This window comes from Solanum tuberosum, unplaced genomic scaffold (assembly GCF_000226075.1).
Source record: "Solanum tuberosum cultivar DM 1-3 516 R44 unplaced genomic scaffold, SolTub_3.0 scf00246, whole genome shotgun sequence".
In the NCBI taxonomy this organism is placed as follows: Eukaryota; Viridiplantae; Streptophyta; class Magnoliopsida; order Solanales; family Solanaceae; genus Solanum; species Solanum tuberosum.
In genome coordinates, this window is record NW_006239169.1 from 744,883 (window position 1) to 759,052 (window position 14,170).

The window sequence follows — 14,170 nt, forward strand, 5'->3', positions numbered from 1 at the left end:
TTGGATTGATTATTGGCTAAAATCAAAGCCAGATCAATTTAGTCGGTTTCTAAATTCTAAAACCAAATAAAAAAATAATTGTCGGTTTGGTTCAATTTTTTTTGTTTTTTTGTTTTGGAAGTAATAATTTTTTTGAAGACATATAAACACAGACACCTAGTACATGAACAATACACATGAAAGTTACTGTGGATTCAATCAAGCAATTATTATAATTACACGTTCAATTTGGTTATTTTTACAGTTTTAAAACCAAACCAAACCAAATAGTGTTGATTTTCAAAATTTAAAACCTAACCAAACAACCCTACAAGTTTGATTTGATTTTTTAACGATAACCCGGAACAACCCTACAAGTTGTGCCTCTACCACCATAAAGTTTTATACTACTGACCAATTCTAAACTGAACCGTCTAAGTAAACTAAAGATTACTAGTCATAGCTGCCCTTTTCCAATGTCCAAGTCATAGAAACTGACCTCTTCTACTTATTTGTAACTGAGCTAGCACTCAACTTTCAACATGACTTAGCCAAAATATGGGAAGTCCTTTTAGTAGCCTCTAGATAGTCATCCAATGAATACAAAAACTTCTTTGGGTATTGGGAGAATGAGTACAAATCAATTTTGTCACTATGTTCATTTAGTCATTTATTGATTTGGTCAAAACTGAGGAGGCTTTACTAGCTTGTGGTCTAACAAGTGTGAAAAGTCCTCTTTCTTTAATAATCAAACTAGTATATTTTAAACCATTTGTAATTCTTTGAAAACTTTGACTTTTCTTTCTGCAGTTATGAGGTTTGGTCTCATTTAATTGTAGAAAAGTTATAGTTAAGATACCTTTAAACACATCTCTGAATGGTGGTTATAAATCTTGCACAAGCACAACTGCTTCTTGCCCAACACTCATATTACTTTCTACAAGAGTTTTTCAAATGCATAATCCAAGATGCAAATTCCTAATTATTTTCATTCAACTTGTTTCCATCATTAGCTTTTGCCACTATGTAATTGGAATAAGAGGTGAAGATAATAACACTAGTGCTGTAAAGGTGGATGTGGGCATAATTCTTGATCTGGAAACAGATGTGGGAAAAGTAATGCACATATCTATCTTACTAGCTCTTGCAGATTATCATGCCAACACTAGTCGCGGTGCCATAAGGATAGTTCCTCATATCAGGGATTCAAAGAAAGATGATGTTGAAGCAGCATCAGCTGGTAAAATTCAGCTCTAAGCTTTACTTATGTTAAACTAGGATTATTTTTCTCTCTTTGCTTCAAAAGATTCACTTTTTCTCTAAGATATTACTTTTCCTATTTTGAAAAAGAGATGTTCAGACAATTTCTTATAGTCTGATTGTGTATGTGCAGCCATATACTTGCTAAAGGATGTCCAAGTGCAAGCTATCTTTGGGCCACAAATGTCTACACAAACTGATTTTGTGATCGACTTGGGGAACAGAGTTAAAGTTCCTATAATATCTCCAGCAACTAGTCCTTCACTTTCAGTCAAGGAAAATCCCTTCTTCATCAGAGGCGCACTTCCTTCTTCCAGTCAGACTAAAGCCATTGCAGCAATTGTTAAAAACTATAATTGGAGGGAGGTTGTAGTAATCTATGAGGAAAGCCCCTATGGAACCGGGATACTTCCATATTTGACTGATGCCTTGCTGGAAATCAATACTTTAGTCTCCTATAGAAGTGGTATTTCTCCTTCAGCCAATGATGATCAAATCCTCAGGGAGCTATACAAGTTGAAGACAATGCAGACCAGGGTGTTCATTGTGCACTTGCAAGAACATCTTGCCTCCCGCCTTTTCCTCAAGGCCAAAGAAACCGGGATGATGAACAGTGGATATGCATGGATCATCACAGATGTGCTAACGAGTCTTCTGGACCTGGTAGATACTTCAGTAATTGAGTCATCAATGCAAGGTGTTCTTGGTATAAAACCTTATATTCCAAGATCAAATGAGCTTAACAATTACACGAGGAGATGGAGAAAGAGATTCCGTCAAGAGTATCCAGACATGGACCCAGTTGAACTCAATGTTTACGGGCTATGGGCATATGATAGCATCACCGCATTAACAAAAGCAATAGCAAAAGTGGGCACTACCATCATCCCAAAATTCAAGAAAGCAGACACTAGAGAGAATTTAACGGACTTAGATGCACTTGGAACCTCAGAATTTGGATCTCTGCTCCTTGACTCTATGCGAAATACAAAGCCAAAAACAGGACTAAGTGGTGAATTCCGTATCATTGATGGAGAATTGCAGCTATACACATATGAGATTGTGAATATAATTGGGAAAGGAGAGAGAAGCATTGGATTCTGGACCGAGAAGGATGGCATTTCGCATAAACTGAAGATGAATAGTAAAACAGCTAAGAGTATGAATGAGCAACTAGCGGCCATCATTTGGCCTGGTGAATCTATTATTGTTCCGAGAGGCTGGGAAATACCCACAAGTGGGAAGAAGTTGAGGGTTGGAGTTCCTGTCAAAGGAGGGCTGGAGCAATTCATTAAAGTGGAAATAGATGCCAAAACACAAGCAGTAACTGCAACTGGTTTCATTCCAGATGTCTTCAAAGAAGTTATCCAATCTTTGCCATACGCCATCCCTTACGAATTTATTCCATTTCCAATAGTTAGCCCCACTTCTCAAGACTATGATGATCTTGTTTACAAGATCTCCTCAAAGGTAATATCCAATTCTTTTTTGAATTAACCTTTTTGGCTGAATACCTTACATGCTCCTTTCCGGGACTTCCATATCTACTTTCTTCTTTGACTGAGATCAACCATATATACTAAAATAATCGTTGTTTGCTTGAACCAGGAATATGATGCAGTTGTAGGTGATGTGACCATTTTAGCGAGCCGAGCCAAGTATGTGGATTTCACATTACCTTTTTCAGAGTCCGGTATTTCTGCTGTTGTGTCGGTAAAGAATGATGATAGAAAGAATGCTTGGATTTTCTTGAAACCTCTAAAGAGCGAGCTTTGGATAACAACAGGAGGATTCTTCATCTTCATTGGTTTTGTGGTTTGGGTACTTGAACATCGTGTAAACAAAGAGTTTCGAGGACCCAAACACAAGCAAGTTGGGATGATATTCTGGTTTTCCTTCTCAACTCTCGTTTTTGCTCATAGTAAGTCTCTAACACAAAGCAAATTATATACAAAAAGCTTTAGGATTTATCCTTGTTTCTCAACAAATCATATATATGGCTGGTTGTTTCAGGAGAGAGGGTTACTAGTAACTTCACAAGATTTGTGCTGATTGTGTGGGTTTTCGTGGTTCTGGTGCTGACATCAAGTTATACAGCCAACTTAACATCTATGTTGACAGTGCAACAGCTCCAACCTTCTATAACTGACCTCAATGATCTGATCAAGAATGGAGAATATGTTGGGTACCAAGAAGGTTCCTTTGTCAAAGATGTCTTGAAGCACATGAAGTTTGACAGTTCCAAGTTCATAAGTTATAGCACATTGGAAGAGTATAGTAATGCCCTCTCAAGAGGAAGTAAAAATGGAGGTGTTGGTGCAATTGTTGATGAACTACCTTATCTCAGACTCTTCCTCAACAAGTATTGCAGGAAGTATATTATGGTCGGTCCGACATACAAGGCTGCTGGCTTTGGATTCGTAAGAATGTTGCACTCCAGTGATGTTTCAGAACGTGTTTACATTTGTTTAGAATGGTTTATGTTCTACTCAATAATTTAATCTTTTATTTTCCCCCAACTTCTGGCAGGCATTTCCAAAAGGATCTCCTTTGGTACCTGACGTCTCAAGAGCAGTCTTGCAGGTGATGGAAGGAGAGTTTATGAATAACATAATACAGAAATGGTTTGGGAATGAAACAGATTGTCCAAAGCAAGATGGAATGGCTATAGCATCTAGCCTCATGCTCGATAGTTTTAAGGGCCTTTTCCTCATAGCTGGTGTATCAGCGGGCTCCGCTCTTCTCCTATTCTTCCTCATCTTCCTTTATCAGAATAGAGAAATCTTAGCCACTGATGATTCAGTATGGCAAAAGCTTTCTGCAATAGCAAATGCCTTTGATAAAGAGAGAGACAACTCTAATTCTATGTCAGAAGAGCCATCTGAAGGCAATGAAATCCAAACAGCTATGCTGTTTGCAGAAAGTGAAGCCTCTACTGAAATATTGCCCCACCTTCCTTTGCAAAGCCCAGAAATCAGAATTTCCGACGGCTTAGGAGCATCCCCTGCACTTGAAGGGTTCTCTACAACAGAACCTGGAACTCCAGTTCATGAAAACATTACAGGGACAACTTAAGAGAGATGAGCCAGGTTTAAAATAGTTAAACCATATTATATTTGCATTAAGAGGCGTCTCTAGTATTTAGAATTTATGGGTTTAACCTTCAACATCTTACAATTGAATTCCTTGCACTTTTGTAATATGCATTCATAATTAAATATTTATTGAATTACTAATTTTCCGCATATATTTGCGTTCCATGTCAAAATTAAACTTCCGCACCAATTTAAGATGCCCTTTGAGTTATCAGAAAGGATCAGATGCAATTATGAAATTCTGGAAGGCAAATTTCTACCAATGAAATATTTGAGAAGGGAGCCATTATTATCTTCTCTAGCTTAACATTAACTCTATTACGAGTCTGGTCGATTAGGACTATCATCTGCAAATAGCATACACCATATAGTATTTTTAGAAATCAAAATTACCTAACATAAGTTTTCTAAGTAATATGTCCACCCCTAGGTATATATGATCATAGCAGATAACTATTATTATCCACCCATAGTCATGGATAATAAATAATGAAAGATTATAGGACCAGCATTGCATGTTAGACAACTTCAACATCATATACGTAACTTTTCAAGCAGCTTCCTCTTGCATTAACAATTACTTCCCTTCCGTTTTAAAAAGATCTACTTTTCTGTTTAGTCTGTTTAAAAAAAATGACCCTTCTTTTTTTGGCAACACTTTAATTTCAGTTTTTCACGTGACATGTTTAAAGTCATAAGATTAAAAAACATTTTGGTATATTTAACATAAGGGAAAATGCATAAGTACCCCCCCAGCCTATGCCCAAAATCCCTGAGACACACCTAACCTTTACTAAAGTCCTATTACCCCCCTGAACTTATTTTTTAGTTAATTGTTTACCACTTTTTGGCCTACGTGGCTGAGTCCGTGATTTCACCTATTTTAGGCGCGTGGGTGCAACTTTTTGACAGCACTGACCAATAAAAACTGGTCATGTGTTAAATTAAACTTGGAAAAAATAAATATTAACTCAATTGTCTTCTTCTTTATTATTGTTCTTCACTAGTATACGTACCCGCGCGTTGCGCGGCTATATATTAATTTAGAATTATTTTAATTTAATAAAATATCAAATACTTCAAATATTTTTATATATTGTCCTTTATTACTTTTATGTTGTATTAATAAATTAATATTTTTCATATTAAAAAATTAATATTTAATTTTTTTTCACATGAAATGTAAAATATCATAAGATTAAATGACATGTTAGTATATTTTGAATATTTATTTTTCGAATCCAAAACATTCTTTACATTCTGAAATTTGCGTCAAACTATAATAGAAAAATGATTTAATATAGAGTGGATATAAATAATGTAATAATAATACATGTACTTGCTATATACATTTTCTTATTAATCATTGAAAATAATTAATATTATTTTTTAAAACATTAATTTAATCTCTTAAACTTTCGCAGAAGAAAATAATAATTTAAATTTTAATCAATGATTAGATGTCGAGGAACTTATCAATTTTTCTAGTATTCTAATATAGTAATTATTGCGTAAATTCCTGTTATGACTATTATAAAATTTATCATAATTTTTAATACTTATTATTTTAATACAACGTGTAATCTTTACTTATTATTTTCTTCCCATTGTTATTTTTGTTTAATTATATTACAAATAATACTAACAACAATTTCTTTTTTTATTAATGTAAAGATAATTTAATATAACGTAAATTCCCATCTTCTTAGCACTGCCAATTGACAAAACTAATTAAGAAAATTGATATTAAACCTAATTCAATAATCACTCTAATAAGAAAAAGTACTAGGCCAGACACAATTTCAACAGGACTAGATCAATATTTTCATTTATAAATACTAATTTCAAAGGGCGATTCCAAATTCTATAACAAAACGTTTAATGAAAAGTAAAACTTTCAAATGTCAAATGTAAAATTTGATCTATAAGTTTATGTTTTGTATTTTTTTATTTTGAATTTTGTAAAAAAAACAAAAAGATTCATACTCAATGTGAATATGGAATATCCAATTTTCATGTAAAATGTAATTTCAACTTCAAATAAATGAATGTTTGATATAATATCTAAATGTGTCCTTAAATTTAAGGTTGTGCAAAAATCTAAATCCATATATAATAATAAAGTTGAATATGAAAACGGTGAGGTGACGCTCTCTAAGGGCTTCAATCCTATTTATCTCTTTTTGTGGGTTTTTTGGCCTTTTTTTAATTTTAAAATACAAAAAAAATCGCCTACAAATTTAAATAACATTAAAGATAATCATATTTAATTATATTTTCTTAATTAGCCATATTTAATTTATTTTGTCATGAATGTTATTATATCAAATTAAACTAGGTTACTACTACTGACCAATTTATCATATATTACTAAAAGTGGGAAGCTCCAACCTTTAAAGTTGAGTTACCATTTTACCCCTTCATTATATTAAAATGTTACAAATTATTTAATTAATTAAATAGTAAAAATAAAATTATAATTCACCCAAGGCTTAATTACATGTTCCAGGTTCAAAAACAAAATTCTGCGTGTTTAGATAAACAAAACGTCACAACATTTTAAATTCTTGGCTATGTTAATTTAGAAACAATTAATATTTAAAGGAAGCTGCTTTTTTAAAATGTTGTCATACTAAATGTTAATAATAGCTAAAATAATGATAAGAAATAATAATTTCTCATTTTACAAGCTTTTCAAAATTAATTTATACATTTTCGGAATGATTATAAATAATTAAAAATAATAATAGGTATATAATTTAATAAGATAATTACTATAAAAACTTGCAGTGGCTTATGACTTTATATGATTTTCTATAGCACTAATATCAAAAGTTCAAAATTACTTTAAAGAGATAAAAATAATTTCAGAAAGAGTCTTTTTCACTACCCCATTAACTACACATACACACAATATATGTTATTTATTTATTTATGTCATTTATTAAATTAATAAATTTATATTATTTTGAGCTCGTAGTTATAAAATTTTTGCAGAAATTGAAGAGTTGTTTTTCATTATTCAATATAGATTATTATATTTGTCAATTTCCTCCATATATCAGTTCACACTTTTGCATTACTCTTCTTTTACTCAACATACTTCCTTATTCATGGTTAGGTAATATATTCTACTGTATTTTTCTTCTCTTCCTCTTATTACAATTTTACATTTTTCATTCCAATTTATTGATACGATTTTTCCTAATTTTGTCTTTCTTTTTTTTAATAGAAATTGTGTGCAATCCATATTATAATGCAAAAAGAAAAAATGACTTTATAGTGTTTTAAAAAATATAGATATAATTGTTGTTATGCATTTCAAGTTTTCTTTATATATACACGATTGAATGTTGATGTATGGATTGAAAGTTTCTCAATGAATTGCAGAGATTATTGCAAGGTATGATTGATTAAACTCATTAGAAATACATATTCTTATTATGCTTATAGTTTGAAATTTGAGGGTATCTGTTTTGATTTCTTATCTTATACATGTTTTCCAATTTATATCACAATCAATTTTTTTTTATACATATATTTGTAACTATAGACATATATTATGCAACCATATAATATGGGATATACGTGCAACGCACGTGTCCAAAGACTAGTAACTGAAAACGCGTAAACTAAAGATTACTAGTCGTATCTAGCCTTGTCCAAGTTGGAAAACAATGGTCTCTTCTACTTATTGGTTTAATTGTGGAATTTGTAACTGAGCTAAATTTGTCAACTTTTTATGCCTCAGCCAAAATTTGGGAAGTCCTTTCAATACAGAAAAACTATATCATTAGACATACTTCACTATCATATATACTATTATATTCTATACTTTTAAAATATTTCGTATACTATCACTAATTAAGAGTTTCCTATCATATATTGAGGAAAATACATTTGGCTACATGAATTTTTGCCATCAGATACACAAAAATAGGAAGATAGGGGAACGAGATGAGGAAAGAGGCAAGCGGGATTTGTTATGTATCCCAGATACATGCGAATCACACTATATACACATAAGATACATTTATGTGTATGTATCTGGTGTGATTCACATGTATATGGAATATCAGATACATAGGAGAGTGAGAGATGGGAGAGAGGCGAGCGAGATTTGTTATGTATCCCAGATACATGCAAAGTCACTTAGATACAATGCATCTAGAGCAAATTACACCTAATTTTGATCCTAAGTAACCTCACATATATGTATCTGAATGTATCTGGACATACCAAAATCTAGTAAAATACGTAATATTGCAAACTACAATGTATTTAAGTAATTAACTCCTAAATTAGTTGAATTCATGTAAGTTCCCTTGAATATATCCTCTAGATAGTACACACAAAAAGTAATTGGGTGTTGGGGAATGAGTACCAATCAATTTTGTCAAATTTTTATTTAGTCAAACCTGAGGGGTAATATGCTTACTAGCTGTGCGGTTGTAGCATATGTGAAAAGTCCTCACTTTCAATAATCAAACGAATACTTGATTTTCAACCATTTGTTCTTTGACTTTTCTTTCTTCATTTATGGAGTTTGGTCTTATTAATTATAGGAAAATTGTCATTCTGAATGTGTGGTTATCTTGCACAAGCACAACTGCTTGTTGCCCATCTCTCAGACTACTTGCTACCAGAGTTTTTTCAAATGCATAATCCAAGATGCCACTTTTCTAATTCTTTTCATTTCAACTTATCTCCATCATTAGCTTTTACCACTATGTGGTTCGAATAAGAGGTGAAGATAATAACACTAGTGCTGTAAAGGTGGATGTGGGTATAATTCTTGATCTGGAAACAGATGTGGGAAAAGTAATGCACATATCTATCTTACTAGCACTTGAAGATTATCATGCCAACGCTAGTCGCGGTGCCATAAGGATAGTTCCTCATATCAAGGATTCCAAGAAAGATGATGTTGAAGCAACATCTGCTGGTAAATTCAGTTCCATGATTCACTTCTATTAAACTCTTACTTTGGGTAAATTCTTATTGTCTGATTGTGTATGTGCAGCCATATACTTGCTAAAGGATGTCCAAGTACAAGCTATCTTTGGGCCACAAATGTCTACACAAACTGATTTTGTGATCGACTTAGGGAACAGAGTAAAAGTCCCAATCATTTCTCCAGCAACAAGTCCTTTACTTACAGTCAAGGAAAATCCCTTCTTCATCAGAGCAGCACTTCCTTCTTCCAGCCAGACTAAGGCCATTGCAGCACTTGTTAAAAACTTTGATTGGAGGGAGGTTGTGGTCATCTATGAGGATAGCCCCTATGGGTTCGGGATAGTTCCACATTTGACTGATGCCTTACTGGAAATCAGCACTTTAGTCTCCTATAGAAGTGTTATTTCTCCGTCAGCCAATGATGATCAGATTCTCAAGGAGTTATACAATATGAATACAAAGCAAACAAGGGTGTTCGTCGTGCACTTGCGTCCATATCTTGCCTCCCGCCTTTTTCTCAAGGCCAAAGAAGCAGGGATGATGAGCAGTGGATATGCATGGATCATCACAGATGTGCTAACGAGTCTTCTGGACTTGGTAGATCATTCAGTGATCGAGTCATCAATGCAAGGTGTTCTTGGTATAAAACCTTACATTCCAAGATCAAATCAGCTTAACAACTACACAAAGAGATGGAGAAAGAGATTCCGTCAAGAGTATCCAGACATGGACCAAATAGAACTCAATGTTTTTGGGCTATGGGCATACGATAGCATCACCTCATTAGCAGAAGCAGTAGATAAAGTAGGCACTACTGCTATCCCAAAATTAAAGAAACCAGACACCAGAGAGAACTTAACAGACTTAGATGCACTTGGAACGTCAGCAGTGGGATCTCTGCTCATTGACTCTATGCGAAACACAGTGCTAAAACAAGGATTAAGTGGTGATTTCCGTATCATCAATGGAGAACTGCAGCCAATCCCATATCAGATTGTGAATATAATTGGGAAAGGAGAGAAAAACATTGGATTTTGGACGAAGAGGGATGGCATTTCGTGTAAACTGAAGATGAATGGTAAAACAGCAGTTAAGTGTAATAATAAGCAACTAGGAGCCATTTTTTGGCCTGGTGAATCAACTATTGTTCCAAGAGGCTGGGAAATGCCCACAAGTGGGAAGAAGTTAAGGGTTGGAGTTCCTCTCAAAGGAGGGCTGGAGCAACTCATTAAAGTGGAAAGAGATTCAAAAACACAAGCAGTAACAGCAACTGGTTTCTGTGCAGATGTCTTCAAAGAAGTCATCCTATCTTTGCCATATGCTCTCCCTTACGAATTTATTCCATTTCCAATACAAGATCCCCTCACTCTTCCAGACTATGATGATCTTGTTCACAAGATCACCTCTCAGGTAATATATAATCTCTGTTCCAATAAACCTCTTTGGCTCTATATCTTACTAACATGGCCCTTTTTGGGACTTCGATATCTATTTTCTGCTATTACAATCAACTATACATACTGGAATAATCAATGTTTGCTTGAGCCAGGACTATGATGCAGTTGTAGGTGATGTGACCATTTTAGCGAGCCGGTCAGAGTATGTGGATTTCACATTACCTTTTATAGAGTCAGGTATTTCTGTAGTTGTGCCGGTAAGGGATGATGATAGGAGGGATGCTTGGATTTTCTTGAAACCTCTAAAGAGCGAGCTTTGGATAACAACTGGAGCATTCTTCGTTTTCATTGGTTTTGTGGTTTGGGTACTCGAACATCGTGTAAACAAAGAGTTCCGAGGACCCAAACGCAACCAAGTTGGGATGATATTTTGGTTTTCCTTCTCAACTCTCGTTTTTGCTCATAGTAAGACACTAACTCAAAGCATATTATTATATACGAAAGATATAGGATTTTTCCTTGTGTCTCAACAAATCATATATATGGCTGGTTGTTGCAGGAGAGAGGGTAACAAGTAACTTAACAAGATTTTTGCTGATTGTGTGGGTTTTTGTGGTTCTGGTGCTGACATCAAGTTATACAGCCAGCTTAACATCTATGTTGACACTGCAACAGCTCCAACCTACTATAACAGACCTCAATGATCTCATCAAGAATGGAGAATATGTTGGGTACCAAGAAGGTTCCTTTGTCAAAGACGTCTTCATAAAGCACATGAAATTTGACAGCTCCAAGTTCAGAAATTATAGCACATTGGAAGAGTATAATGATGCACTCTCAAGAGGAAGCAAAAAATTGGAGGTGTAGGTGCAATTGTTGATGAACTACCTTATCTCAGACTCTTCCTCAACAAGTACTGCAGGAAGTATATTATGGTCGGCCAGACATACAAGGCTGCCGGCTTTGGGTTTGTAAGATTGTACACTCCACTGATGTTTCAGACACTGTTAACATATATATTTAGAATGATTTGTTGTTTACTCAATCATCTAATCTTTTATTGCAGGCATTTCCAAAAGGATCTCCTTTGGTACCTGACGTCTCAAGAGCAGTCTTGAAGGTGATGGAGGGAGAGTTTATGAATAACATAATACAGAAATGGTTTGGGAATGAAACAGATTGTCCACAGAAAGATGAAACGGCAATAACATCTGATAGCCTCACGTTAGATAGTTTTAAGGGACTTTTCCTCATAGCTGGTGTTTCAGCAGGCTCCGCTCTTCTCCTATTCTTCCTCATCCTCCTTTATCAGAATAGAGAAATCTTAGCCACTGATGATTCAATATGGCAAAAGCTTACTGCAATTGCAAAAGTCTTTGATGAAGAGAAAGACAGCTCTAATTCTATGTCAGAAGAGCCATCTGAAAGCAATGGAAGCAATGCACCTACACTGCTCGCAGCAAGTGAAGCTTCTCCTGAGATATTGCCTGACCTTCCTTCGCAAATCCCAGAAATCAGAATTTCCGACGGACTAGGAGTATCCCCTGCTGCTGAAGGGTTCTCTACAACAGAACCTGGAACTCCAGTTCATGAAACCATTACAGACACAATTGAAGAAAGATGACACATATAGCTACTACCATAATTGTGACACACCTGAATAGGGCCCTATATGAGATTGCACAGAGATGAGCTAGCTTTAGGGTTAGTTAAACCAGATTACATTATATCTTTGTTACTGATCTTGGCCAGAATATTAGCATCAAGAGGTGGCTCCAGGATTCCATTTGATGGATTTAACCCTTACTTTTTCTTAGTGGTTTCTTTTTCAATCTTATTATTACTCATAGAATGTATGCGTCCACTAATGGTCAATGGACCAAGTCCCTTGAAAGAAAAATTGTGGAAAATAAATAACACAAAGTAAAACAAATACAAGAGTTTTACGTGGAATGCCCCTTGTTCAAGGGAGGAAAAACCACGGTCTGTCTCACAGGATTTAACCCAACTCCATTATCATCAAAAGTGCAAAGCTTCATATTACAAACCCTTGTAGCCTAGGAATTAAACTCTTAATCCCTTCCCCTCATAGTAACAACTCTGTTACTCAAAAACTAAGCAATAACTCTATGACCCACTAAATCAACTAGCTATAGTTGATCTTGAATTCAAGAATACAACATAACTAACTCTAGCTATAACTCGGAATACTCAGAAAAAACTTCAAATGATCTGATTCCTTTATAACGTAGGAATAAATCTTACAAGTATAAGCACAGAAATATAAGCCCTAAAAACACCTAAGAACGATGATAACTCTATCATTTATCGAGAAATATTTCCTTGAGAGAATGACTTTTGCTGTTATGAATTTTTATATTGCAAAAACTTGAGTTTGTGTCAATGTCAAAGAGGTGTATTATAGGATGGACCCAAACTCTTGAAGCAATGCCCTGCCATTGGCTGAATGTCTGCTGCAAAATACGTGCACCAACCACAGCAGGTGTTGCTGCTTTTAGACCGCTGTTTTTTTCATAAACAGAACTCTCAATCTCTCTTGGAATCTGGTCGTTCTTTAGATCTCAAAGTTTATTAAATCATCAAAATTTTAGAGACAATTTAAATAACATTAGTACTTTGTTTTGTCTTCACTGCTTATGTAGAGGATATAATTCAATGAAACCATATCATATATATCTCTTTCAATATGTGCTAATAATGTTTGCAGAAACCAAAAATATTGCAAACTAGTGCTGTTAACAATTTAATACTACTAATGTTACCAATCCAAAATATATTGCAAACTAAAAAGAAAAACAAGTTTAAAAGATAATAGACGGTTATATCTTATTGTGATCATATCAGAAAACGACCACAGTAAATAATCATATATATATATATCATATCATATATATTACTATAAGCATGAACAAAAAAAGTTGAAAGTTGAATTACAGTTTTACCCCTTCTATTAATTAAATTGTTATAAAATATTTAAATATTTGATTGTATAAGTTTTAAATTAAAAATGTTAAATGACTTTTAGACTTCCTAAGATTAATTCCTAATTAAATATCTAATTTATTAATATTTATCATCTATAATCTATAATAATAATGGAAAGGTGTTAAGTCAAATTTTTTTTATTATTATAAATAATAATTATTAAGTGGGAAGCCCCAAAACTTATAAAATTGAATTACAAAATATTCCTAAAAAATCAAATTACATTTTTACCCTTCATCTTAATACTATTCTTATACTACTTGGTACTAAATAATAAATTTACCTATACTAATAAATGAATCGAATTAATTAAATGAGAAACTAATTAACCCTTTACCTTTTACTGTTTAAAATTACTTCCTACATGTTTTATGCTAAAAAACATTTTTAGGTAGAAGTTTATTAAATGGTGAATTATTAGTATAATGAATGTATTCATTGAAAAAGAAAATGTTTTCACCTTTTCACCTCCTATCA

General features: G+C 33.7%; 1 protein-coding gene and 1 pseudogene across 1 annotated transcript; both read left to right on the forward strand.

Annotated features, from left to right (window-relative positions):
- Positions 1 to 703: 703 nt before the first annotated feature.
- LOC102604448 (glutamate receptor 2.8-like) lies at positions 704 to 4,478 on the forward strand. Its single transcript, XM_006357371.2, has 5 exons — positions 704 to 1,219; positions 1,373 to 2,709; positions 2,848 to 3,160; positions 3,253 to 3,659; positions 3,769 to 4,478. The coding sequence occupies exons 1-5, from the start codon at positions 934 to 936 to the stop codon at positions 4,312 to 4,314; spliced, it is 2,889 nt and encodes a 962-aa protein (XP_006357433.1). The 5' UTR covers positions 704 to 933; the 3' UTR covers positions 4,315 to 4,478.
- Positions 4,479 to 8,917: 4,439 nt separating this feature from the next.
- LOC102604106 (glutamate receptor 2.8-like) lies at positions 8,918 to 12,519 on the forward strand (annotated as a pseudogene).
- Positions 12,520 to 14,170: the final 1,651 nt, after the last annotated feature.